The 27,709-nt window shown below is 42.0% G+C and overlaps 1 protein-coding gene across 3 annotated transcripts in view; it reads left to right on the top strand.

The window, feature by feature from the left end:
• The window catches only part of NCF4 (neutrophil cytosolic factor 4), a 63,984-nt gene that overhangs the window by 28,078 nt on the left and 8,197 nt on the right, over nt 1-27,709 (top strand). Inside the window, exons 1-5 of one of the 3 annotated variants that reach the window (XM_009684323.2) lie at nt 18,658-18,898; nt 20,672-20,756; nt 22,375-22,528; nt 22,851-22,921; nt 23,735-23,862. In XM_009684323.2, the coding sequence (XP_009682618.1) occupies nt 18,867-18,898; nt 20,672-20,756; nt 22,375-22,528; nt 22,851-22,921; nt 23,735-23,862 (470 nt within the window). In that variant the 5' untranslated portion in view covers nt 18,658-18,866. Of the gene's footprint in view, nt 1-18,657; nt 18,899-20,671; nt 20,757-22,374; nt 22,529-22,850; nt 22,922-23,734; nt 23,863-27,709 lie in introns of those variants that run through there. The other 2 variants (XM_068942948.1, XM_009684325.2) reach the window with 2 other exon arrangements.

Below are 27,709 nucleotides of genomic sequence, written 5' to 3'. Positions count from 1 at the left end.
TATTATTCACAATATTTGAAGTAGTTTTACTAGACTAAGCAATCTTAGAGATATTTACACTACATTTTTTGGATTCTGCCCATTTGAACTGATGCTCTGTATAAGCATATATTTTCTCTTGGACGTTTCCCCTTCCCAAAGATTTTCATTGTGACCATCTCTTACATAAATCATCTTATTGCAGGGCCTTTTTGTATTTTCTTTTCAAAACTTTGTGAGTATCCGATGTCTAGGTAGTAGAAATGTAACCTAGAAGTGGAGCATTAAAGGTAGCATATGATATATATCTGAACGATATGCAACAATACTCAGAGCTTGGTATTATAGTATTTTGATAGTTATTTATAAGAGGCAGTAGCTCCCAGGCCCCTTGAGTTCTGAGAAAAATGATCATTAATATCTTACTTTTGTATGAAGTGAAGACTCACAAGACACAAGTGAGATGCTGATTTGCAGCATTTTGCCTCCTTGAAATATATCATCTCTGTTATCTTTCTGCAATTCTGTTGACATTTCTAATGTCTTAACTGCTAATTTTGGAAAGAAGAAACAATGTAGCAGGCCATACAAGAAAGCTTGTTGATCCCTGAGCTACCTGAGCATACCTCTATATCCTCCATTACTGTTGTCTGATTGTTTTGGAATTTATCTGTCCAGCAGCACCAAACTCCTATTAAAGGGCAGAGAACTGAAACACCAGTAGATTAAATAATTTGCATGAGACCACTCAATATAATGATGAAAGAAACTGCATGTTACATTTCTGAAGGACGTATTTGATCCTCTGTCATGCCTTTGATTGATTTTCTCTTGTTGATTTTTCTTCTGTTGGTGTGATAGGGGAGGATAAAGGTGGGAGAAAGCTAGAATGTTTCTCTGAGCTGTTGTGTTAGAATGTGTTAACCCCGTATTTTATATGCTGTGATGTGCCCAGGTCCCTTTCTAGTTGTTCCTAGTAGCCATGGGAATACAGACAGCAGAAATTACACTTCTTGCACCTTCCGTTTTCTTTCTCTGCTGAAAAAAATGCTGGTGAACATGATGGACAAATGATTTTGGAAAGAGAAATCTCTGATGTGCCCTTGGAGTAAATGCTATGTAGTCTTGGGAGGGGATGTTTGTCTTTATTTCACTGGTATACTATAACCTGGTTTGCAAAACCTCTTTTACATCAGAGAGTTGAATCTCAACTCAGTTGCCTTTTTAGGACCTGAGCCATCTTTCATGGATGTCATTGGGATTTTATGTTGTATTTAATGGAGATTTGGCCTCTTTTCTAGAGGTTTTTGCAGAAATTGCCGAGAGATAGAGATAAATTAGTACCACTGAATAATTATTTTGTGGGGAGAAGACCTGTCTGTTAGGAATTTAATTGAGACCATCAGTCAACGTGGGCGCTAATCAAATGTTAGTCACTAGTCACTTTTAAAAGCTGATGGTTTAGATGACAATATATTTTTTTTATGTGCTATTTGAAAAAAGAGTAAGTCCTAGATTGTCCCTTTCTGTTTTTTTGTCTTATAAGGATACATAGCTTTCTCTTTTCTGACATAGAGATAGCATAGAAGTGCACAGTTCTGAAATAATAGGGGAATATGATATATTATCATCAAAACTAACCAACTATTGATACTGCCATGCAAATTGTTTAAGACTCTGTGTATTTTACTGCTCAACTAAGAGCAAGGATGAGAGTGGGAGTGGTATCAGTTTTGAGAGATACTTAGAACAAGCAAGCAAGGGAATGACTGATTGGCTGAGGACAAGGACTGGGGAACAGACATATATATGTAGACAAATATCTTTCTACCACATATGCGTAGGTCAAAACAGATGTCTCAAGCATGCATGCATCCTTAACCTATGTGTGTGTGTATGTGTACCTTCTCCATATATAATGTACACAGCTGCAGAGGTATGAATGTACATGTGTGCAAATTTGCACACATACATGCATGCACACACCTGATAGGGAGTCACATGAAAAGTTGCTTCAACTTTTACTGCCATAAAATCAGTGAAATTGTGGTGGCCTAGAAAAAGATATGGAAGCCTTGAGAAAATTTTATAGAAAAGTATGGCTCTCCTAACTGTTGGAAAGTAGAACATTTGGGGCTTGCTGCTCCGCCTCCCCTACCAGAAGTACATCTGATGATACATTGTACAGGGAATTTCAAAGTTTAATTTAGCTTAACTCTTAGCTGCAATCAACAGCTGATGAATTTAGTTGGGGGACTGGGAAACCTGAAAGACTAATAGCTCCTTAAAAGGACTGAAGATGAGAAAGCAAAACATAAACATCTGCTAAAAACTTCCCCTGGAATGGTGGTATGCCATACAGTCGTAGCTTGCAGAAATAAACAGGATATTTTTTGAGGAAGAGGGATTTCTGTAGATGCAGACACTCTGAAAAATATGGCCACAGATGTATTTAAAACATTTATTTCTTTATGAAGCTAAGCAAAGGATATTCTGATTGGAATCAATAGCATACAGCAAATACCCTTGTCCTGTAGTTCTAGATAGTCTGCTATCACAGCAAAAGTAGCTATTGTTAACTTTTGTCTGGATTGATCTTTCCACTTTTGCCTATCTTATCTTTTATATAGATTGTCATGTTTAAGTAAGGTCTGCATTTCTGTGGCACGTTAATTCAAGTGTGAATTCTTAAGCATGGCTACCATGTCTTCTTAACAGTTCACGTGACTCGTAAAGCAGAGGTGTTGACCACTGTTTTGTACGTGCAATCAAATACGAAGACTCAAACCAAATCAATACAAGGAAACTCAGTCAGATATTTATTTGGAGAATAGACTTACTAGAAATGACTGGAAGTTCTTTTCCTAGAGTTTTCTTTCTCATGTTCTTATACTGCATCAATTTTTGGTAGATCTACCTGTTAACTAGGACCTTTCATTAGTAAGTTTTGCACTTCAATGTCTCACACAGTGAGAGACAATTTTTGTGCCAAAGGCACTCTTGCACAGACTTATGCATATGCTTAACTTTTTAGCCATGAATAATTTTTCTGAAGCCGGACTTGGGAGCCAAAGAAAAGATCAAAAACTGTTTCATGCTGTGATTTTTTTTCTTCTTCTGTGTACTCACAGTTAAATTTTGAGTTTCTCTAATGCCTAAGAGCCTGGGAAAGGCCTTAGGTGAGAAAAGGTTAAAAAAATATGTACTTGAATATTTATTATTCCAATTAAGATGAACTAATCATTTGATAAAATTTAAATCTGCTTAAAAAGAAATGTCCTTTCACACAGTGCTTAATTATCTTGTGGGTTTCACAGCTGCATGCTATTACTTCAACAAATCGTTTACTGAGATTTGAAGAAGGATTATATGTAATGGCAGAGTATCTGCTGTTAGCCTAGCTAAATCTGTTAGCCTTTGAAAGCACAAGGCAATCGCCAGTAGGGGTGAGAATTTGAACTGTATTTCTGAGGTAGGCAAATGTGTTTAGTGTTCAATTTTATTCCTGAAACATATAGATTAAAGCATTATTGGAAATAAAGTATTCAGACTGAGATTACAGGCCTGCTCTGATGAATCAAAAAGATGGGTTCAAGGGAGAAAGAAACTAAAACATTTCCCTACATGAAAATTTCTGACGTTCATAAATTCTTTGTATAACTACATCATGACATAGGTGCACCGGTTGTCATTATCTCTGCTGTTTAATGTATGTGAACAGTGATTTCTCTGTAACTGAGAACAAAGTTATACTGGATTTTCAAATACTATCCCTGAAATACCAATTTCAATACCAGTACCAATACTCAGGTAGCTATGTAGTGAATGTGTTAATCTTCTGGGTTTTTTGTTCTCTGAACCAGATGTAAATGCAAACTTCTTCACTCTCTGTGGTTGCTCACTAGTCACCAGCCATAAGTGTCCAGTTTCAAAGTGTGTAAATTTTTCTTCATCTCTTTTTTCCCCTCTATGTCAGATGTATAGCTGGACGTACTAAGCTTCTATAAACTGTTTTATTTCTTATAATGAGACTGTTGATGTCTAAAGGTAATGTCACTAGCAAGTATAAATAGAGTCTGAGTGTAAGGGGAGCCAAGCTGCTAAGACAAAATAAAACCTAAAGAACTACATTCATGGCTAAAAAAATTACTGCAGGTCTAGAGATTGTGTGGCATGTAAATTTAGTCTCTATACTCATGTCCACAGTGCTTATTTTCCCATCCACCCACCATGTCAAGCACTGATTGCTTGATCTATCAGGTAACGTTTGAGGAAGGCTGCTTTGAGGTTTTTTAGACATTAAACTCTCTTATTTATTTTACAAGAACCAGTAACGCAGCATAAGCTTTCCTTGGGATTATCAGGTCAATGCATGGATTTCCTGATCGTTGTTCCAAAGCTTCCTCCCACACTCCATATACCAATTCACAGGAGAGAGCTGACAAGGTAGGACCTGGCCCAAAGCCAAATAACTAGCTGCTCTTATGGGAGGTGCCTTGAAGAATTCTGTTTTGTGTTAGGATCAGAGATTTAGGGACAGAGGAACAAAGGGGAGCTGGGGAGCAGAGAAGAGGATAAAAAACATAATGGGGAGAAAAAAGTAAGCTGAGGAAGCAGGTGGGCTGGGAGAAGGCTAAGTAGCACAAGGGGAAATGATGAGGAGGGAAAAGTTGATCTTGGAAGAGGAAAGAATTTACAGATGCATGAGGTGATATAAGCAAGGCACAGAAGTCAGTTGATTGTTTCATACTGGCAGTCCAATCGCAGGTTATCCATCAATGTTTTCTTATGAAGTCATTAAAGGTAATGCTTTTTAAAGTTTTGCTTTTAGGAGAACTTTACTTGTATTTCCTCCTGTTCTCTTCTATTCTTCTTTTGGTGTAGGAAGTTTGATTTTCTACCACTGTGCTGCAGACTCCGTCTGAAATCTCTACATATCCCAAATAAATATGAGATTTTAATTTAGGTCAAGCAGATTGTTATGGATAAGGTGGCCTGTACACTCCAGTGGAGACTTTGGTTAGCTGAAGAGAGCATCTGATATCTGAACAGAATAATTTAGGTTAGAAGATACCTCTTGGTGTTATGTAGTCCGATGCCTTGCTCAAAGCAGGGATAATGTCCAATTTAGATCAAGCCCCCTCTATTCCAGGTTTGAAAATCTCCCAGGATGGAGATCCCATAGCCTCTCTTGGCCCTTGTTCCATTGTCTTATTGAATAATTTTTTCCTTGTGTACAATAAGATTTTCCCTTGTTGCAATTTGTAATTGTTGCCTTTTGTCTTTTCACTGTGCTCCAAGTTTGCTCTGTCTTTTCTTTAATCCCATTTTGTTTAGTGGAATTAGCTGGGATCTCCAACCTAGCCTTACAGAATCACAGAATCACAGAATGGTTGAGGTTGGAAGGGACCTCTGGAGATCATCTAGTCCAACCTCCCTGCTCAAGCAGGGACCTCTAGAGCACACTGCCCAGGATCGCATCCAGGCGGGTTTGGAATATCTCCAGGGAAGGAGACTCCACTACCTCTCCGGGCAACCTGCTCCAATGCTCTGTCACCCTCACAGGAAGGAAGTTCTTCCTCATGTTCAGATGGAACTTCCTGTGTTCCAGCTTGTGCCCGTTGCCTCTTGTCCTGTCACTGGGCACCATGGAGAAGAGACTGGCCTCATCCTCTTGCCACCCTCCCTTCAGACACTTCTACACACTGATGAGATCACCTGTCAGTCTTCTCTTCTCCAGGCTACACAGCCCCAGCTCTCTCAGCCTTTCTTCAGAGGAGAGATGCTCCAGTCCCCTCAGCATCTTTGTAGCCCTCCGCTGGACTCTCTCCAGCAGTGCCATGTCTCTCTTGTACTGGGGAGCCCAGCACTGGACACAGTACTCCAGGTGAGGCCTCTCACCAGGGCTGAGCAGAGGGGCAGGATCACCTCCCTCCACCTGCTGGCAGCACTCTGCCTAATGCACCCCAGGAGACCATTGGCCTTCTTGGCCACCAGGGCACACTGCTGGCTCATGCTCAACTTGTTGTCCACCAGGACTCCCAGGTCCTTCTCGGCAGAGCTACTTTCCAGCAGGTCAGTCTTCTGAAGTAGCCTTCTCTTCTCCAAGCTAAACAAACACATTTCCCTCATTTTCTTCATATGTCATATGCTCCCGCCTTCCATCTGTCTTACTTGTTTTCCATTGAACTCTCCCTAGGTAATCAATATTTCTTATATTTTGGGGATTCCAAAGCTGGAGAGTGTATTCCAGGTACAGTCTCACAAGTGCTAAGTAGAAGAGAAGAATCGCTTCTCTTAACTTACTGGCTACTCTCTTGCTAATACATACAGTTCAGCATATTGTTAGCATTCATCGCCGCAAAGGTGCACTGTTGACTCATGTTCAACTTGTTATCCATCAGGACCCCGCCAGGTCCTGTTTTGCAGAGCTGCTACCTGGTCAGCCATCCCCCAGCCTGCATTCTATCCCAGGGGCAGGACTTCAAGTTTGGATTTCCTGAATTCCATGATTTTCCTGTTGGCCTATTACTACAGCTAGCCAAGGGCTCTTTGAATGGCAGCCCTACACTCCACCAGATCAACTAGATGCTGTAAAAAACTACTTCCACCAAAAGTCAGGCAGGCAACAAGCTATTGAAACTATCTTAATAACTTGGAGAAACACTAAACCAACCAAAACCGGAAGTGCAGACGTATATAGTTGCAGTCTCTACAGTCATCTCTGATGTTCCCTTGTCCTGGCAAATCCTTTTTTGTCAGCTGAACAAGTCCCCTTGTAATAATTCTTTTTTTCCTACCAGTACCCCTCTTATCATTTTCAAATAGCCTTTCTCCAATGAAGAATATGGAAAAGAATCAGGAAAGAAAAGTGTAGAACAGTGAGAAGAGCAGTAACAAACATATGGAAAAAGGCAGAGATTGGGAAAGTAATTCAAGAGTGCTTTTAGACTCTCTGCTGTTTAGGGCAGGGATTATCCTGTACTGTGTTTGCAGCAGGTCTTGCAGAGTGAAGTTCTAATGGCTACTAGTCTCTTTATACAATTTCTCTAATGAGAAAAAAATGAGAAAAAAGAAGTATAGGAAGAGAGAAATGAAGAAGGTAAACAATGGATGTAAATGAAAGAAAAGGAAAAAGCAATGATTTGAGCAAAGCTTTGGTCAGCAAAATTGCAAGTATCGTGGAGCTGAAAGTGTAATTGTGCTAGGCAGCCACACGATCAGGCAATAGAAAAAGACTTTGATCTCTAAGCTTTTATATCTGAGAGGTCTTGGCAAGGTGTATTGTCACCTCAGGATATCTGCTGTTTTTTAGGTGCCATCAGGGTATGTCCCAGGCAGTGACCATCAGGGGAAGCCAAGGGCTAGATTCTTCTTCCTCAGTTTTCCCTTCCTCTCTCCTAGTGTGAATCATTCTGACTTAGCCAAGAGAAATAATTTATGGCCAGTCTACTGGCTGGTCAGCTTCACGTCTGTCATAAATTAGAAAGCCAGACACATGTGGGTCAAGTTTAGAAATGCAATACATATCTTTGGAGGAGGGACAGATTCTTCCCAGTCCTTCTTTACCTTTGGTTCTTCCCACACATCTTTATTTCTTCCCTTTATGTCATTAATTTATGTTCCTCTTTTTTCCACTGTCCCTTGTCACTAACTTTCCTTTCATTCTCATCTTTTTCTCCAGTGAACATGGTAATGACTATACCAGGTCATTATGCAAACTTATCTGACTTTTATGCCTAATCTTTTGTTTATCCTACACCCCAGATAAGAACTAAAGGACCATGTTCCTCTTCCTGGCCTTTCACCCTTTTTCTCTTTACATAGGTACATGTTTTATGATGAAAGGAAATGCAGAGAAATTTCACTGAACATCAAAATTCATTACCTTTTGTTGCAGCTGAACGCCAATAAATATCCCAGCTCTTTCTTCACAAATTCTCAAGAGAGATTTTATTTAGTCTCAGTTAGGCCTCTGGGCTATAATGTCACCTGCTGTACAGCAAGGTCTGAGATCCGTTTTTTAAAATCCAGGTCTATACTTAATAGTACTGGTCAACATAATTATACCAGAAGACACATTAGTTAAGATGTAATTTTACTATCCAAAGAAGTCTTTAGGCAATATAACTTATTTTGTTTTGGCATAAACTGTTTGGAATAGAAGAAGTTATTGATATAATTCTGTTATTAAGATTCTTTTTTTCTTCCTTTTAACTCATAGTTCCCTCACCTGTCTGTAGGTTGACACAGTCAAGAGAAAGAAAATATCGAGCTGTGAGAAGACAGAGGCATGATGTGGTCTGCTTTTGACTTTATCATCACCAGGGTAGAAGTAACTACTATGTGAAATGGGTTCAATTCAATACTTTCTCCACTGCTGCGGAAGTTGATGATTCCACTAAAAAGCTTTAGGAAAAATTGGTGCAGTTAGCTAGTAGTGAAGAGGGTATTTGACACAAAAGTTTTTCTTATCAGTTAAATGGGTGTACAGCTAGTCCGATCCTCTTTTGAGTATAATCCAACCAGATTTTGAAAGTTACTTGACCATTCTCATTTTGGTAGGAACTATTACAGTGTAGACTATTTATTTGAAATGCATAGATATCAACCAAGGTGGGGAAGAGATGCCAGCCTGTCTTTAACCCCTGATTATAATTTTGCAGAAATTGTGGCCAACAGCCTGATTTAGTATTACAGCAGCCAGATAGAATTTAATACGCAAAAAAGAGAAGAAGCTGTCTGTCTGTGTAATTGCTGGCAAATCTACCGGACTAGTCTGTTGACAAACAGAGCAGGGAAAGACAGAGGAAGATCTCCAGTGCATCTGAGAGCCAAAAATCAGCCAAACATCTACAAGTTTAGAAGCTTGGTTGTTGTCTGGCTTGCTTCCTTCTCCCTTCCCCCACTTCTCCACAGCAGAAGCAGTGTTGGAGGATGTGTACCCTGTGGCTGGCAGGCTGTTGGAGAAGTCTCTGGCCTCAAATTACACAGCATGAGAACTCTGTGCATAAAATTAGCATCAGAGTTCTGTGTATTAGGTGCCAGGGAAAAATGTCACATTCAGCAGAACTCTAAGGCAAGAGGGGGAACAGAAAGAACTGGAACGGGACATTAGTCCTACTCCCTCCACTTCTGCCTGTTTTGCAGCAGACGTATCTGAGGGTGTCTTAACCACCTGGCTTGCAATAAAGATTGTTTGGGCAGTAGAGGAATTTCATCATATGTCTTGGAAGCAGGTTTATGTGATTTCTTTCTTTCATTTTTTCCTTCACTTACTCTTTTTCCTTTATTCTGAAAATGTCTTACTTTATGCCTTCTCACAGAAAATGCATCTTTACTCATGAAGAAGGGCTATTAACACGTACTTTTCTGTATTCCTTTCCACCCTATTATATTCTGAATCCCAGTGAGAAACCCATTACAGTGGCACTACTTTCAGATTCTACAATAGATTCTACAATCTGTTTGCGGTGAAATCTGGAAAACTAAATAAAGCACTGGGAAACAGGGCAAAGGCACTGAAGCAGAGAGAAGCAGCTGTTCAGGATCTGGGTTTTTCAGATACTATCTCAGTAGCAGATATCTCATTGACAAAAACTATTACAAAAAAGATCATGATTTGAGGGTATGTGTTGGCTCTTTCCTTACACCATAAAAATAGTAAAATCCTCTGGGTGCTGGTGTTACATTGCCCTGAAGCACCTATGTGAGAGAAAGACTGCATTAGCATCTGTATGTAGAGATGGATTGCCAAGAGACATAAATGTACATGTGTCTGAATTGTTTGGGGATATATATGTACATATATACATACATACATTCACTCTATAGTCAGCCTGTGGTTTCATAAGACAAAGTATCTGGCAGCAATGCCGGTTTAATGTATTCCTCCCCATTTGTTCTACAGACTGTAGAACAGTCTATAGACTGCTCTCAGGCTGTGCTGTGAGCTGGCCTGAGAAATTGATCTATGGCTTAAAAAATGTTTTTGTGATATTCTTTACTCTGAGTTAACTGATCTGTTTTGCAGCATAGCCTCATGTGCAGGTCTTGGTATGGGGCAGGAAAGAGCAGCAGTGTATGAGAAGAGGGAATCTCTAAGCTGAAATGGTCACTGTATACTCATTTCATTAAACCACAGCTTCGGAGTCTGCCAGCACTTTTGTTGAGGTCACTTTACTGATGCCATCCAGAAGCAGGGTCTCGTATTCCCAGATTAGATGGTGCTTTTGGGCAGAAAGCTATTCTTAATTTATTTTCCCTGTTCTACTATTCTGTAGTATAGCAGGCCTATTGCCCACTACTATTTAACATACTTGATAATTTAGCAACCATATTCTTTTCTAAGGGATTGGGAATCAGTTCGAAGGACTTGTTATCAGAGTGTACATGACTGCCCCATTTTTAAAGGGCTAATTTTTTATATTGCTTTCAGTCCATGCTGTAGATGATTTTGAGTGCAGGTGGTTTCCTAAGAATGATGGTTGTAGTTTCTCATTTTTCACTTGACTTTCCCAAATAGGAGTATCTCTGTTATCCTCACTCTGCCCTCATGAAAAAAGTATTACTGTCAGACCCATTTTATAGTTGGTGAAGCTGAGGCATGAGGAATCATATAGCAAGCCAGTGGCTGAACTGAATGCAGCTGATTGAGAGATCTGTTATTTAGACCAGGCTTCACCTAAGAAGGCAGCCTTGTGCCTGTTGAAACACAGGGAACACAAACTCTAGCCTGCTGCCTAGTACGCTTGGAATGGATAGACTAGCAACTGGCTTGGGATCAGATTGCTTATTGATATATTCATTGGCTGGCTTATTCCAAAGGTTTATCTTTTAAAGACTAAAGGCTGGAGTAATGAAAAATCAGTCGGTTAGGCAGGCTGTAAGTATAAACTAAGAGGAACACTGACAGAATGAAACTTTGAATTTTACGAGAAGTTGATGCTTATCACCTCTGTATTTGCCACTTGCCTTCCTATCCTGGTCTCTAATCCCCTTGCTCCCTAGTCTTATTAGGGAAGATTGTCCCAGTTTAGGAACCACTAGAAAATGAGCAATAAAGTCTTTGTAATGAACAGACAGGGTATGTCTGCACCAGAAAATTGTGCTTCTTTGACTATACCAGTGTAGCTAAAGTAGTACAACTCCCCTATGGTAAAGACAATTATACCGGTGTAAAAGCGCATATCTGAATATAGCTAAGTCCCAAATGGGAAGGTGCATTTATACTAGTAATAACTAGGTCCACGCACTAGTAAGGCACAGAATTATTCCCCTAACTTTAGGAACCTGAGGTGAAAAATTTGGGAACATAGATACTTTATATTTTATGTATAGTGCAAGGAGACAGATAAAACCTTCGGTGGGGAAGTCAGCCCACTTGAGGTCTGAATTACTGACCAGAAGTGCTTGGCTCTCTTCAATGTCAATTCAGAGAACTTCCAGTTAATTTAGGAACTTCAGATAAGTGCCTTAATTTAGGCAGAAGAAATTTGGACAAAAATAGATGGGGAAATTAAACCATTAGGAACAGCGTAGAATAGTTTAAATGCAGCACTGCACAAATTTTAGCAAATCCCAACCCTATTTTGAGTCTTGGAAAAGCTGAATGAACATTTTTGAGTAATTTTGACAGGTCTTTAAACCCGAGAAACAGATGAAGCAGAATTGTCTTTGTCTTGAATAGCAAACTGTGACTGACAGATTTTCGTCTCTCAATAAATGATTAGGAGACTAAAATACAGAGAATCTTCTGCCACAAAGGGTCACTGCTGCTATGCACTTGGAACTAGACTTTTAAGCTTCTGGAGGAATGGTTGTAGGCATATAGCTCTCTCATGAATTCTTTGATGGAGATATCCTACTTCTGGACTGCAATGGCCAGATTTTGACACTGATAGTTGACTGGAGTATCTGGATATTCATCCAGCCCACAACTGAGTCATATGCAATAGCAGCAGCAGACTCTGCACTGATTTCTGATAGGACTGACCTAAGTAAATCAATGATGTTAGTTGTTATTTGCTTCCTCGTTAGGGTATTTCAAAACACTTCCCTGTTTTTCAGCTGTTTTCCATCAACCACCTGTCTATATCACCACTTCTTCCCCATTTGCCTCTTTTATTCTGGAAGTGATAGGCTATCTGGTTAAAGAAATGTTCTGCTGCTGTTTCTGAGCTTCCATTTTTCTCACTGAGCCTAATCTTGGGCAAGTCTGAGCTCTGCAAGAACACAAACAAAAAACATCGCTCATCAAGTAGAAGTTGCTACTCTTATGGTAAGACTTCTAATTCTTCCAGTCTTCAACAATCCTACTATGTCAGAGAGAAATCCTGTATCTTTCTTAAGCTTTTAAAGGAAGTAGATCTATTGTAAAGGCAGAATTGTTTTCTACAAAAAAGAGGACCATAATACTGCTTATGATGTTGTTCAGCTGGCAAGCTGCAAAAAGCTGTCAAGATCTCACTGTAGAACTCTGAAGTAATAAAACACAGATTAAAGATATAATATGCAAATTTTCAAAATGGTTGATAATGACAAAAGAAAAACCTGAATCTCCCCTTTAAAGGTATTTTTCCTGCCATACTGATCTCTTCATGAATTGCTTCGTTTAAGTAATAAGGCAGCAAAGGCCAATATTTAGCGGCATGATTTAGTTTGTCATTCAAATAAAAATGCTTCTAAAAAAATGCCACTGTTTCTTTAGTATGTGGTTCTGTAAAGCCTATTCATGTTGAGTAGTAACTTATTCTATAAAAAATATCATCAGATTCACTGTCAGGAACAGTGGTAGATACTACCCTTTAGATTTTCTTTCATTCAGGATGGATTGTTTAGTTGTGGTTATGTCAGCAGAACATGATCATAGTCATTTTCTACAAATTCCTATTAACATTCCTACTTTTAAAGAGAAAAGTCAAACAAGCAGTCAGGTAAACTGTATCCAGGTTTACAGAATCACAGAATGGTTGAGGTTGGAAGGGACCTCTGGAGATCATCTAGTCCAACCCCCCTGCTCAAGCAGGGACCTCTAGAGCACACTGCCCAGGATCACATCCAGGCGGGTTTGGAATATCTCCAGGGAAGGAGACTCCACTACCTCTCCGGGCAACCTGCTCCAGTGCTCTGTCACCCTCACAGTGAAGAAGTTTTTTCTCAGGTTTAGGTGGAACTTCCTGGGGTTCAGTTTCTGCCCGTTGCCTCTTGTCCTGTCACTGGGCACCACGGAGAAGAGATTGGCCTCATCCTCTTGACACTCCCCCTTCAGATACTTATACACGTTGATGAGATCGCCTCTCAATCTTCTCTTCTGCAGGCTGAAGAGGCCCAGCTCTTGCAGTCTTTCTTCATAGGAGAGGTGCTCCAGTCCTCTAATCATCTTTGTAGCCCTCCGCTGGACTCTCTCCAGGAGCTCCATGTCTCTCTTGTACTGGGGAGCCCAGAACTGGACACAGTACTCCAGGTGAGGCCTCTCACCAGGGCTGAGCAGAGGGGCAGGATCACCTCCCTCCACCTGCTGGCAGCACTCTGCCTAATGCACCCCAGGAGACCATTGGCCTTCTTGGCCACCAGGGCACACTGCTGGCTCATGCTCAACTTGTTGTCCACCAGGACTCCCAGGTCCTTCTCGGCAGAGCTACTTTCCAGCAGGTCAGCCCCCAGCCTGTACTGCTGCGTGGGATTATGCCTCCCTAGGTGCAGGACCTTGCACTTGCCTTTGTTGAACTTCAGGAGCTTCCTCTCCACCCAGCTCTCCAGCCTGTCCAGGTCCCTCTCAATGGCAGCACAGTCTTCTGGTGTGTCAGCCACTCCCCCCAGTTTCATATCATCAGCCAACTTGCTGAGGGTGCACTCTGTCCCTTCCTCCAGGTCATTGATGAATACATCAACGGACAGTCCTGGACCCAGGACTGACCCCTGCGGGACACCACTAGCTACAGGCCTCCAGCTTGACTCTGCGCCATTCACCACAACCCTCTGAGCTCGGCCATCCAGCCAGTTCTCAAGCCACCTCACCGTCCACTCATCTAGCCCACACTTCCTGAGCTTACCTAGGAGGATGTGATGGGAGACAGTGTCAGAAGCCTTGCTCAAGTCCAGGGAGACAACATCCACTGCTCTGCCCTCATCTACCCAGCCAGTCATCCCATCACAGAAGGCTAGCAGACTGGTCAAGCATGATTTCCCTTTGGTGAATCCATGCTGACTACTCCTGATCCCCTTCTTGTCCTCCAGACGCTTAGTGAGGACCTCCAGGAGGAGCTGTTCCACCACCTTTCCAGGGATGGAGGGGAGGCTGACAGGCCTGTAGTTTCCTGGCTCCTCCTTCTTGCCCTTTTTGAAGACTGGCGTGACATTGGCTTTCTTCCAGTCCTTTTTAGATCAAAGCAAATTTCCAAAGTTCTATTCATCCATATTACTATGCCTTTTCTTCTTCCCTGAACGCACAGCATGACAGGGAGAGTGTCTATGCACACAACCAATATAGATTGAGCCATTGTCTAATGAATAATGTAAAAACAATCAGATCAACTTATCACTTCTTTGTTTGTTTTTGAGAGAAGTTCACAAAAATAGGGCAACTACAAAAGCGTTAATTTTTTTTAATAGATTTGTTTTCAGGTATCCTCAAAGAAAGTTTCCAAGTAAGAGAGTCTTGTTACTTATCATTGAACCAACTACCTCCTAAGCTTTTTGTAGCACTACCTGCAAAAGATCACTGACTATTTCACAAAGAATTACAGGGCAGATATGAGTAGTCTGTCCTGCACAACTTTTGTCCAAAAGTTTTACAGAGCCATAATTTAGTGTCCATGTGCTATAATAATAATGATGATGAGTCTAAGCATGACTGTATTTGAACAAATATCATAAATATGTATCAAAGCACCCTTTAAAGCTGACAATAACCATAAAAGCAAAATCTGTGAAAGAATATAATATAAACGGAAAATAGAATATAGCCCAAATCACTTTTTCCAAATGATGGTGTCAGTTGCAGCGCAGCCTCAAGCCTGGCCTCAATTGTAGAAGGAAAGGCACTCAACTGCTAGTGCTGTGTATGCTACAGAAATGAATATTTCACAAGTTCTTTGAAGACAGTAGGTTGAAGGAAAATATCCTGCCAAATTGGCTGTATGTGTTTCTATTTGATGTTCAGATTCATTGCAGTGATTGTTGAAATATTATTTCCATTACAGATTAATCCATGATGAGACTAGTTCTATTCTAGGAATATTATTTTTGTTCATTTTTTTCTGTCATTTTACACATTCATTCTATAGCCAGTAACTGAATATAAGCACACAGTACTTTTCTAACAGGTATATCAGAGAGAAACCGTTATTCTAGAGCTCACAGGTATGCACAGCCAAAAGAATATGGTAGCTACTGCACTAGTAGACATGGTATGCAGTGTTGTCATCATAACTGAATCAGCTGTGTATTTTTGTTAGGTTCTTTTTATTTACCTTTTATTAAAGTTTTGTGTATCTTTAGCGACCTGGGACTACATTCCCATTTTCCATTCACTTCCATGTTTGCTCTGGCTATTTGGTTTTACTGATACTATCAGCTTTCCAAGGTGTATTTTCCAATACATTTACAAGTATTTTTTAACATGTGCATTAGACAGAAGGCTGCAACATCAGAGCACACAGGCATACACAGCCAAAATAATATAGCAGGTGCTGTAGTGGAAGATGATATCAGCGTATGTTCATCTGAAGGTTTTTTTAGTAGTCTCATTTGATTTATTTATTATTAGTATTTCTTGCACCTGGATGCCTACTTTCTCTTGCATATGGATAAGGGTTGGTGCATGGTGCTTTATGGCCACGGCCCTGCCATCCATGGTGTCTGGGTGGGTTTTCTTAAGTCTGAGAGCTGACCATTTCAGCTAATGAACTTGGATACTTTCCTAGTGCACGCATATATCTTAATATGGGTACTGAAAACCCTTTTTTTACTGTGAAGGTGACTAAGCATCGGAACAGGTTGTTTAGAGAGGCTGTGGAGTCTTCATCCTTGGAGATATTCGAAAGCCATCTGGACAGAGTCCTGGGCAACCTGCTGTAGGTGACCCTGCTTGAGCAGGGGGGTTGGACTAGATGATGACTAAAGGTCTCTTCCAACTTCAACTGTTCTGTGATTCTGTGGTTCTGTGATACTGTTAATATGGTATCAATTTTATAATAGACATTTATTTCATTCATACTAATAAAATGATTATTTTAACTGGAGGAGAATGTGAATGTAACTAGACCTATAGCCCAAGGCTGAGGCTCTCTTATGACATGGAGGAAGAGTCAGGTTTAAGTTTTACACCAGAGTGGAAGAGCACAACAGTAGAGATTTAGAGAAAACATCTAGTAGTTAAGGCACTGATCTGCCACAGTAGAACATGACAAAGCAGTGTATCAACTCTTAAACACTTGTAGCCCAGGTGAACCCTCTAAATAATAAGCTATCCACCCTTCTGAGGTAGAAGTCTGTCTTTTCTTTAGAAAAGAAGATCTTGGTTTTGTTCCAGCTCAGAATGAGAAAATATTTGCAGAATCAAAACATTTCTCAGAAGATTTAGAATCATTCTGTCAGGTTAGTATTATTACTGACTACAGTCTGTAATAGTAGTAGAACTGAACTGCTCTCAGTTTGCTATTTTTACTCTGTGGTTACAGGAAATCAGTTGCATAGATGATTTGTCTGTGATGTCAATCTCTTTTTGGAAAGCCATGTCTCCAGGTAAACAGTGAGTAAGTATTTTTGGGTTATGTCATATTATCCATCTCCTAGAAGATACATCTGCATCATATCTAGATCATCTTCCAAGAGATGTGAAGAGATTAGAATATACACCTTATGATTTTTCGTGTCAGAACTATGGCATACATCCAATATAAATAGTTATTTTTAAAGTGTACCTCCAGCCTTTCTCTTTCATATCTATTAAAGATTGCCCACTTCTTGTGCCATGCATGATCGTTGTGCCCATCTCAGAAGGGCCTCTCTGAATTTTCATGAGCTTGCCTACATTGATCTTGTGGTTAAGAGTTCTGCTCAAGGTGATCTGCTCTCGTTTCCTTCTGGATTTCAGGAGGAAGCAAGAGGATTGCAGTTGCAAAACTTGATTATGGTTGCTCTCATTCAAGGGGAAAGGAAGAGACTAATGAGTCTGCCTTCAGGTTATGGGAAGACTGCATGTCCAGCAGGCCTAATAAAGACAATAGAATATGCGGCAGAGCCTGAAAGTCTAGAGAGAGACTTATATCCAACATTACGCTATCTTAAAACTACTCTGCTAAGTCTGTGTGGGCAGCCCAGGGTAGAAAGTCACTCAGAAAACACAGCACAAAATTTTGTAGTTTCCCTTGGTCCCTTCTGGTCAAGATACAGTATAATCCCTCTCAAATTCTATAATGGTGCCTTCCATTGTCCACAGGAAAGAGCTGAGTGAAGAATTTACTTCAGTAAAGGGCAATGAAATGCAATTTACTCTCAAGTTTGATGGTTGCACTTGTAAATAGGTTTCTATTCTGAAGGATGCCAGTTGACTTTTAATCCATTCAAATAATAATTTTTGTTTGATTGCAGAAGGAGGAAAAGGAACCAAATATGTACTGAATATGAAAACGGAAGACAATCAAAGACTGAAATGTAGAGGCAAAGATACTGTGCATGACAGATTTTTGCCTAAGGCAGATAAAATATGCTGCAACTTAGTCACAAGATTAGGAAACAACAGTTTCCTTGACACTTTCTTCCTTTTATTTTCTTCTTGAAAGATTGCCAACTGATGTTACACAAATGCTATATTCCTACCCTTTGTGTATAAGGTAGGGCAGTTAACATTCTCCTTGAGTGAACCATTACCGTCTTTGTGGCTGGTAGATGTGGATTGTTTCGAGTATATGGAGCTGAAAAGTGCTCTGCTCTTTCAAGGACTCATGTCTTACTTGCATTGAATCCTCCTTCAGAGCTCACTTCCTAACCTCCTGTGCCTGATTCCCTGCTACCCATATGTTTGACAAGGCTGAATTTCCTGACTGTCCCTCCTGCTCCCCACTTGAAAATTTATTCTTTAGCTCCATCTCCTGGCTCTTGGTCCACAGAAAGGAGGATCCTCAGGAATCACAGAGTCTCAAGAAGGGATCAGAGGTATCGTCCTAGTTTACAAATGTTAGTAGAGTGGTAGCGGTATATTTGGATTCATTATAGGTGGGTCAGAACAGAATTTATTGAACCCACTCCCATGTAACTTCCTATGCAAATCTATAAACTCTAGGGCTAGCTCTTTTTCTAGGTGATGTGCCATAACCAAACCATAAGACAGGGAGTGGGAGCATAGGATACATTTTGACCATCTTATATCTTTAGGACATTCAACTCTAGCCAGTTTTATCTGAGGCTTTTGCTGGACCAAATTTCTGCTGTCATTCATGTATTGCAGTCATGCATGCCTGTGTGATGTGGCTATAAACCATTCCTATGTTGATATGATAGTATTTCATACTTGCTTTCCACGGAAGCAGATCTTTCTGTGAAGAGATGTACAATGGAATAGATGGCTCACAGTTTCTGCCTTTCGTTAGGCTTTTGGTTTCTCAATTGTGGCAGTTTCAATACACGACAGACATCACAAAACAGCCTTTCTTTATGACTGTTTTCCTTCTTTAGCACTTCCTCAGTCTGATGGGGGTGGGGAGGTGCAGAAGAAACAGGCTGACGCTGCAACGGTAAGGATTAGATTTATGAGGCCTTGGAAAGGAGTCTTGATTCACTCAGGGAGAATGCTGTGACCTAGGTCATCCCATTCTACTGCAAACTGCCCAAGAAGTGGAGGGGCAACAGCTCATTGTGCCTCCTGGATTTAAGAAGCTGAAGGCATGTCTCTTCCCCGACAGCTGCGAGAAAAGAGGTAACATGTCTGTCCTTCCTCACTCCTCCCCACAAGCCTCCATGTAACCACTGCAATCTGTTGCCTTGATTTTGATGCAGGCTTTCTTGATGGTCCTAAAAAACTTACAGCTTCCAAAATATTAGGCTTCCTAGTGCAGAGCACGTAATCTATTAAGTTGGAGTGGGCTTTCTTTCTTCCTCCTTTCCCAGGGAATGTTCCTCACCTAGGACATACTGAGTTGTTGTCCTCTTTATAGCTGCAAACAGAGTTTCCCTGTCACTGGGGTCTGTGATATGAATTTTTGTGATATAACTAACTATATCTCCTGATCTCCATAACCACATCCCTCTTCACAGTAAGTGTAAGTACTTATGGGGTTGTGGGTGGTGCTGATTCATGTCATTCGCTTTATACAACAAGCTATTGCAAGACATTGCATCATTACTTCAGCCTTCCAGATGGGCTATGCATTGTGGAAGCACCGTGCTTGGGATATTCTGATAGCAGAATAAACTGAAAAAACTGCCATATTTTTGTAGGATCAGAAAATGTAACATTGCTTTAGCTTGACGTTTCCTATATGATCCTTTTTACAGTTTCTCTTTCTCTTCCACCTCATTCTTGATCTTTGTTACTTAAGTGTTAATATAAATAGCACTCTAACAACATGACATAAGGTTGAGGCAAAGGTGTACTTGTCTTCTGTTTGTCAAAGATGTTGTGCCAAGGACAAGACCCTAGAGGAAAAACAACCTGCCAATCCATGTTCTGTTATTGTGTGGACAATATAGCCAAGTACTATGTGAATCTGGTCATATGGTTGCTCTTTAGGCGTTCCTTTGGGAATCCTTCCTTCTCTCTTGCTTCAGATACAACTTGTCCATCTTCCATTTTAAGGATCTGCAAAGCTAATCCTTATCCTGCCCATTATCAATTATTCCTTCATATACTTCTGACATTTTCGAACATCTGTCTTTGTGCTTTCTTCAGGTTATCTGTTGTGGTTGAAAGGTGGTCTTGTAAATATTTGCTAAGCTGCTCATTCTTTTTCCAAAGTCTCTTTAAAATTCTACTTTACTGTGATGCTTACAAAAAATATTGAAAACAATTTGACAGCTGATGCAGAACCACTAGTTATGATGTAGCACATTATTATGTCTTTGTTTCTTTGCATTTTCCTATTTGTTTTTTTCCTTCTGTTGTTTCTTATCTTATATGTGTAATGTACATTGTATATCTTATATAGTGTAAGGTTTTTAAGAATCACCTTTGCACTCTGTTTCTATAGTGCTTAGCACAACAAGTTCTTTTCCCAGAACTGTTTCCTATTCCTTACAGTAATGTAGTAATAATAACATAAGTGATAATGTTTAATGATCTCCTTAAAATAAGGTATACTGCTCCAAAGTTGTTATTCTGAATCTGCTAGATGGTGTAGGAAGGATTAAGAATGAACCCACAGTTGATCTCAGTATTCAGGAAAAGCTTACTAGCTCAAGTGTTTCTGTTTGTAGTCCTGCTACTCTGACAAGGCCAGGAGCACTAGGGCTGGTTTTCAGGCTTGATGAGGCCCCACAACAGCCACTGACTTCTGCTGAAGTTGCAGAAGCTTAACATCTCAAGATCAGACCTTCAGAAAAAGAGAATGACACCATGAGTTTCTAACTTCTTGATTTTGACATTTAACAATCTGACTCTTAACAATATGATAACTTTATTCTGTATGGCATAGAGGCCTTCAAAGGCTAACACCAGTTTGAGTAACCTAAATCTTTTGTTCTTGTTTCACAGTGACTTTGACCAGCTTCCAGATGATGTACCTGTTTCAGCTAACATTGCAGACATTGAAGAGAAGAAAGGCTTTACTAATTATTTTGTAAGAAGGGAGATTAATCTTGTCTCTATAGGCCCTCAACTGTGACTGGTTTGGTTGTGGGAAACAAGAGGCAGTTAACCTGGTGTAGTTTCTTTTTGGCATGAATGGTTCCATGCTGAGAGCTCCTCAGAGTTTCTCTTTTCTGGGATGAAGGTTAATCTATCACAGATCTAGTCTAAAATTCATTCTCTGGGTGAACCTGACAGAAATCTATTCTCTAATATAGCTTGTTTTCTAAATTCTTACCCACTACTATTTATTTCCTGTTAGAGAGCTGTGACCTTGGTGAGGGAAGTTGAAAAAGCCAAAGAGGGAAAAAGGAGGAACTTGGATCCATTTTTCCATGGCGCTGGCAAATTAGGACACTTCCATGTCCACAGAAGTTATTATATCTTTGATATCATATCTAGATCAGAAAATGAGTCATGAAAGAGCACAAAAGAAGGAAATAAGGGAGAAAAGCTCAAAGAGATTTCTGAGAAAGGGTTTTGGATAAGACCAGCTCAGTCTGACTTCTACAGAGTATGCTGTTTTTGCTGGAGACGCTGCTCATAGAGTTTTCCCATTGAAGCTTGCAAGTTTTACCTTTGAATATAGTGATGTTTAGTTGCTCTCTCTTTATATTTGCTGAAGGATATGACTACAACATGACTTAGAGGTCAGTGCATGGGAATCAAGAGTTTCTTTACAGCAAAGCAGTTTTTGGGAGAGATAAGAAATAATGTAGTGGTTGGAGAGGGCATTAGAAGTCAGGGGACTTAGATTTTGTTTCTGGCTTTGCCCTTGGACAGATTACATAGACCAGAATTTCTAAAATTGTGTACTTCAAAGTCAGAGGGAAATATGAATGCCTTCAGCTCTGAAAATCTATTCATTTAGATGCCTACCTATAGAATTAGATGTCCTAAGCATCCTACCATAAAACATCATCTTTGATTGCTTGGTGTCTTCATTTCTCTATATTTCAAATGAGAATATTTACATTTACCTCCCTAATATATTTTGTTAGCTCTGAGGGAAGGTATGTGACAAGTTTCCTTTTTAAGATTACCTCCTCTCAGAGGTATCTAGTGACAGAATGAAAGGCAATGGGCACAAAATGAAACACAGAAAATTCTATCTGAACAAAAGAGAATACTTCTTCACTGTGGGCATGGTTGAGCACTGGAACGGGTTGCCCGTAGAGGCTGTGGAGTCTCCATCCTAGGGGATATTCCAAATCCGACTGGGCAGAGTCCTGGGCAGCCTGCTCTAGCTGACCCTGCTTTGAGCAGGGGTGTTGGACCAGGCGATCTCCAGAGGTCCCTTCCAACCTCAGCTATTCTATGATTTTGTGTGATTCGGTGGTTCTGTAATTATGTGGTAGAAAGCAGCCAAAGAGACGTGATCCATAAGCAATTTGGATCCACACATATAACACACGGTCTGGTGCTAACTTCTTATTTTCGAGTGCTTGAGTATGCAGATACTTAACTGAAGTCTTACTTTTCAGTCTGCCCCTAAGACAATATTCTCAGCAGTGAGATGCTGATCTTATGTTGCTACTGTATTCCTCACTTTAATTTTGTAAATCTTAATAAATACGACCATTAGTCTGAATCCTTCTTCTCTGTTTCAGATGTTTGTAATTGAAGTGAAGATTAAAGGCGGTGGCAGATACCTGATTTTCCGCCGCTACCGTCAGTTCTATGCCCTGCATGCCAAACTAGAGGAGAGATACGGAGCAGAGAGCAAAAATAGCCCTTTTACTTGCACACTCCCCATGCTTCCAGGTAAGCTGTCAGTTCGAAACCTGTACATGATTAGTAGCTTTCTCAGTCCCAGCCTGTCCTAAACATGAGTGTATTGTATGGAAGAACGCAGGACTGCTAGCTGTGACAAGGACCTTTCGCAGCCAAGAAATCTGGGAAGGAAATTCAAGGCTCATTGGCAGCTTCTCCACATGTGGTAAAGTTCATTTAGGAACCTGAAATCCATTAGAAAATAGCTATTTTCCTGGAGATCCAGGACTTTATACTTTCTTTGGATTGCTTCTTTTCTCTGATAACCTCTTTTTTTCCCTTCAATAACTATCATTGATTTTGTGCTTTCCAGGGAAGGTTTATGTTGGGGCCAAAAAGGAGATTGCTGAGAACAGGATCCCTGTCCTAAATGCCTACATGAAGGTAAAACTTAATTTTAGCGTAGAGATTGAGCTGAACATTGCAGACAGTTATACCTTGAAATCAGCTCAGACAGAAAGTACCACTCTAGTCCTGGGCATCTACTTCTCTCTATAGCATTTTCCTACATGACGTAGTGTCCACACTGTGGGACACCCTGCAGTCCTAGTCCTCAAACTCTTTGGACTGTAGGAAGCTACTGGAGTACACTGTTTACAAAGGCTCAGTCCCTCCCTGCCTTCCTATCTAGACATCCCTATAAAAAAATCCAAGATGTATGAGGAAATGGATATTCTTCAGGTGTTGCATGAATATGGAGTTGGGATGTACACCTAAGGAGTAGGAAAGTAAGGTGAGCTTCTGGGTATGTCTGCTCCACAGTGGAGAGACAGCCAGTAACATCAGGGAGAGAAATTCTTTGTGTGCAGATTAGCTGTAGCCCTGACTTTGAACCAGTAACAGTCTGAAGCTTTCCGCAACTCACTGGCCAAGTCTTTTGCTACTTAAGACTGCCTCTCTTTTTCATAGTGATTAATATTCCGAAGGGAACCACACAGAACAACTTACTCCTTTTGCATTAAATCAGGCACACAAAGAGTGAAGCGATGCATTAGCTAGCTCCAGAAGTAAACAGGAGAAACTGTCACTGCTCAGCCTTGTCCTGCTGAGTGTGAAGCAGAAGGGGGAGATTTCTGGCAGTAATGAATGTACTTTATGATCCTGTAGGTCAGAGAGGCAAATATGTTACATATGTAAATAAAGAGAACTGGTCTCTCCCACTGTTATTACTCCGCTTCCTGCTTGCTCTTGGCATAGAACCTACTCTGCCTACCCATTTGGGTGTTGATGGATGAAGAGGTGCGTCTGTTCTTCTACCACTCAACCTTTGATAGTGAACAGGTGCCTCAGAGACTGAGACGGCTTCGCCCACGGACACGCAGAGTGTAAGTGATTGACATGCTTTTTCATCACTGCTTAAAGGGATGCTGTCCCATTTTGTGGAGAAAGGGAGCTGACAATCACCACTGTGTATCCCAAATGAATCATGAAGTCCTAAGATGAGGACCTTTGGGGAAGAGTGAAAACTGGGTGTTTCTTCCTTTCAGCAATATATATTTAAAGTATATATGATATTTGCATTAAATGGAATGAGCGCAGCCAACAGAGGCAGCAGTTTGCGCAGCAGTTCGCGCAGCAGGACACCAGAAGGCAAAGAAGCACCTTCATTTCTCGTAGTAGTGTGTGCTTCCCCAGGTATGGTCATGACATGCCGCAAAGCACATTCCCCAGTGGCTGTTGGAGTTGCTGCATCACCTGTATCTGAAGCTTCAACCCAGACAGACCCTCTGACAGCAGATGTAGCTCTACAGGTGTCAGGCTGCAGGGAGTGCCTAGGGCCTCTCCATGAGGCCTGGGCTGACAGTCAGCTCTCCTGTGCAAGGTGTGCTGTGGTTGATCAGTTATATTGCCAGGTAAAGGAGTTACGGGAGGAAGTCAGTAGGCTTTGTAGCATCTGAGAAGATGATCAAGAGATTGATAGGGTATTCTTGGAGACTGTGCAGCTCCAAGAGTCCCCACCCCCCACTGCAGTGGAGTTGCCGGAGGGCACTGTACAGTGTGAAATGGTACATCATAACACTGTTGAAGAAGGCTGGAAACTAGTCACTTCTCATAGAAGGAAAAAGGTTCTTGCTCCTCCTCAAGACTTGCCTTTGAGGAACAAGTTTCGCACCCTCCAAGCTGAACAGGAGCTGGACATGGCTTCAAGGGAAGCAACTGGCCTGACAGACCCCGTGCCATGTGGGAACACCCAACAGAAGTGGCAAGTGATTGTTGTGGGTGGCTCCCTGCTGCAGGGGACAGAGGTACCTATCTGCCAACCTGACCACTTGTCTAGAGAGGTTTGCTGCCTGCCAGGAGCTCGAATAAGAGACGTCATGGAAAGACCACCAAGGCTTGTTCATGCATCAGACTATTGCCCTCTGCTGCTCTTCCATGTGGGCACTAATGAAACAAAGGGCAAATTAGATACCATCAAACAGGATTTCAGAGCTCTGGGGATGGTGGTCAAGGGTCTGGGAGCCCAGGTCATTTTCTCGTTAATCCTGCCTATGAGGGGGAAGGACAGGAGGAGGAGTAGATGAGTTTTCCAAGTTAACAACTGGCTGCTCTCCTGGTGTTGGCAGCAGGGTTGTGGTTTCTATGACCACGGGACCCTGTTTGAAGATCAACACCTGATGGAGAGAGATGGGATCCACCTTACCAAGCGGGGCACGCGTGTCTTTGCCAACAGGTTGGCCAGCCTGGTAAGGAGGGCTTTAAACTAGGAAAGACGCAGGAAGGGGAGTGGTATAGAGACATGATAGTCAGTAAAACACTGCTTAAGTCAGGATGCCTTCAGCGGGTGCATGCAGCCAGGGGAGACAGCATGGGACATGGCTATGGAGGATCCTCTTGCACTTCTCCTGAGAAGCTTGCCTGCTTGATTGGCTCTCTGAAATGCCTGTACACCAATGCACATAGCATGGGGAATAAGCAGGAAGAATTAGAGATCTGTGTGCAGTTGCAGGGCCATGATCTCATTGCAGTTACAGAGACATGGTGGGATAGCTGGCATGACTGGAATGCTGTTATGGACGGCTATGTGCTTTTTAGGAAAGACAGGCCGGGAAGGCGAGGTGGTGGAGTTGCTCTTTATGTGAGGGAGCAGCTATAACGTATGGAGCTCTGCCTCGGGGTGGATGAAGAGCAAGTTGCGAGCCTATGGGTAAGGATTAAAGGGCAGGCTAACATGGGTGACACGGTGGTGGGGATTTACTACAGGCCACCTGATCAGGAAGAGGAAGTTGATGAGGCCTTCTACAGACAGCTGGAAGTAGCCTCACGATCACAGGCCCTGGTTCTCATGGGCCACCCTGAGACCACCCTGACATCTGTTGGCAAGACAGCACAGCTAGGCGCAAACAGTCAAAGAGGTTTCTGCAGAGCATTGATGGTAGCTTCTTGACACAGGTGGTGGAGACGCCAACAAGGAGAGGTGTGCTGCTAGACCTTGTACTGACAAACAAAGACGGTCTGGTTGGAGATGTGAAGGTTGGGGGCAGCCTTGGCTGCAGTGACCATGAGATGGTAGAGTTCAGGATCCTATGAGGAGGGAGCAGGGCAATAAGCAGGATTGCAACCCTGGACTTCAGGAGAGCTAACTTTGGCCTCTTCAGAGACCAACTTGGAGGATTCTCATGGGGTAGGGCCCTAAAAGGAAGTGGGGGCCGGGAGAGCTGGTTAATATTCAAGTATCACTTTCTCCAGCCTCAAGAGTAGTGCATCCCTCTGAGTAAGAAGTCCAGCAAAGCGGGCAAGAGACCTGCATGGATGAGCAAGGAACTCCTGTCAAAATTCCAACAGAAGAAGGAAATCTACAGAATGTAGAAAAGGGGACAGGCCACTTGGGAGGAATATAGGGATATTGTCAGAGTATGCAGGGATGTGAGGAGGAAGGCCCATTTGGAATTATATCTGGCAAGAGATGTCAAGGACAACAAGAAGGCCTTCTTTGAATACACCAATAGCAAAAGGAAGACTAGGGAAAATGTGGGCCTGCTACTGAATGGGGTGGGTGCCCTGGTAACAAAGGATACAAAGAAGATGGTTACTGAATGCCTTCTTTGCTTCAGTCTTCACTGCTAAGGCAGTCCTCAGGAATTCCAGACCCTGAGGACAAGAGAGGAAGTCTGGAGAAAGGAAGACTCTCCCTTAGTCAAGGAGAATCTGGTTAGAGATCATTTAGGCAAATCTGACACCCACAAGTCCATGGGCCCCAATGGGATGCACCCACAAGTGCTGAGGGAGCTGGCGGATGTTATTGCTAGGCCACTCTCCATCCTCTTTGAAAGGTCATGAAGAACAGGAGAGGTGCCTGAGGACTGGAAGAAAGCCAATGTCACGCCAGTCTTCAAAAAGGGCAAGAAGGAGGAGCCAGGAAACTACAGGCCTGTCAGCCTCCCCTCCATCCCTGGAAAGGTGGTGGAACAGCTCCTCCTGGAGGTCCTCACTAAGTGTCTGGAGGACAAGAAGGGGATCAGGAGTAGTCAGCATGGATTCACCAAAGGGAAATCATGCTTGACCAGTCTGCTAGCCTTCTGTGATGGGATGACTGGCTGGGTAGATGAGGGCAGAGCAGTGGATGTTGTCTCCCTGGACTTGAGCAAGGCTTCTGACACTGTCTCCCATCACATCCTCCTAGGTAAGCTCAGGAAGTGTGGGCTAGATGAGTGGACGGTGAGGTGGCTTGAGAACTGGCTGGATGGCCGAGCTCAGAGGGTTGTGGTGAATGGCGCAGAGTCAAGCTGGAGGCCTGTAGCTAGTGGTGTCCCGCAGGGGTCAGTCCTGGGTCCAGGACTGTCCGTTGATGTATTCATCAATGACCTGGAGGAAGGGACAGAGTGCACCCTCAGCAAGTTGGCTGATGATATGAAACTGGGGGGAGTGGCTGACACACCAGAAGACTGTGCTGCCATTGAGAGGGACCTGGACAGGCTGGAGAGCTGGGCGGAGAGGAAGCTCCTGAAGTTCAACAAAGGCAAGTGCAAGGTCCTGCACCTAGGGAGGCATAATCCCACGCAGCAGTACAGGCTGGGGGCTGACCTGCTGGAAAGTAGCTCTGCCGAGAAGGACCTGGGAGTCCTGGTGGACAACAAGTTGAGCATGAGCCAGCAGTGTGCCCTGGTGGCCAAGAAGGCCAATGGTCTCCTGGGGTGCATTAGGCAGAGTGCTGCCAGCAGGTGGAGGGAG

Source organism: Struthio camelus, chromosome 1 (assembly GCF_040807025.1).
Source record: "Struthio camelus isolate bStrCam1 chromosome 1, bStrCam1.hap1, whole genome shotgun sequence".
NCBI lineage: Eukaryota > Metazoa > Chordata > Aves > Struthioniformes > Struthionidae > Struthio > Struthio camelus.
Note: the sequence above shows the minus strand (reverse complement) of the source record. Positions and strands in the feature narration are given on the sequence as shown.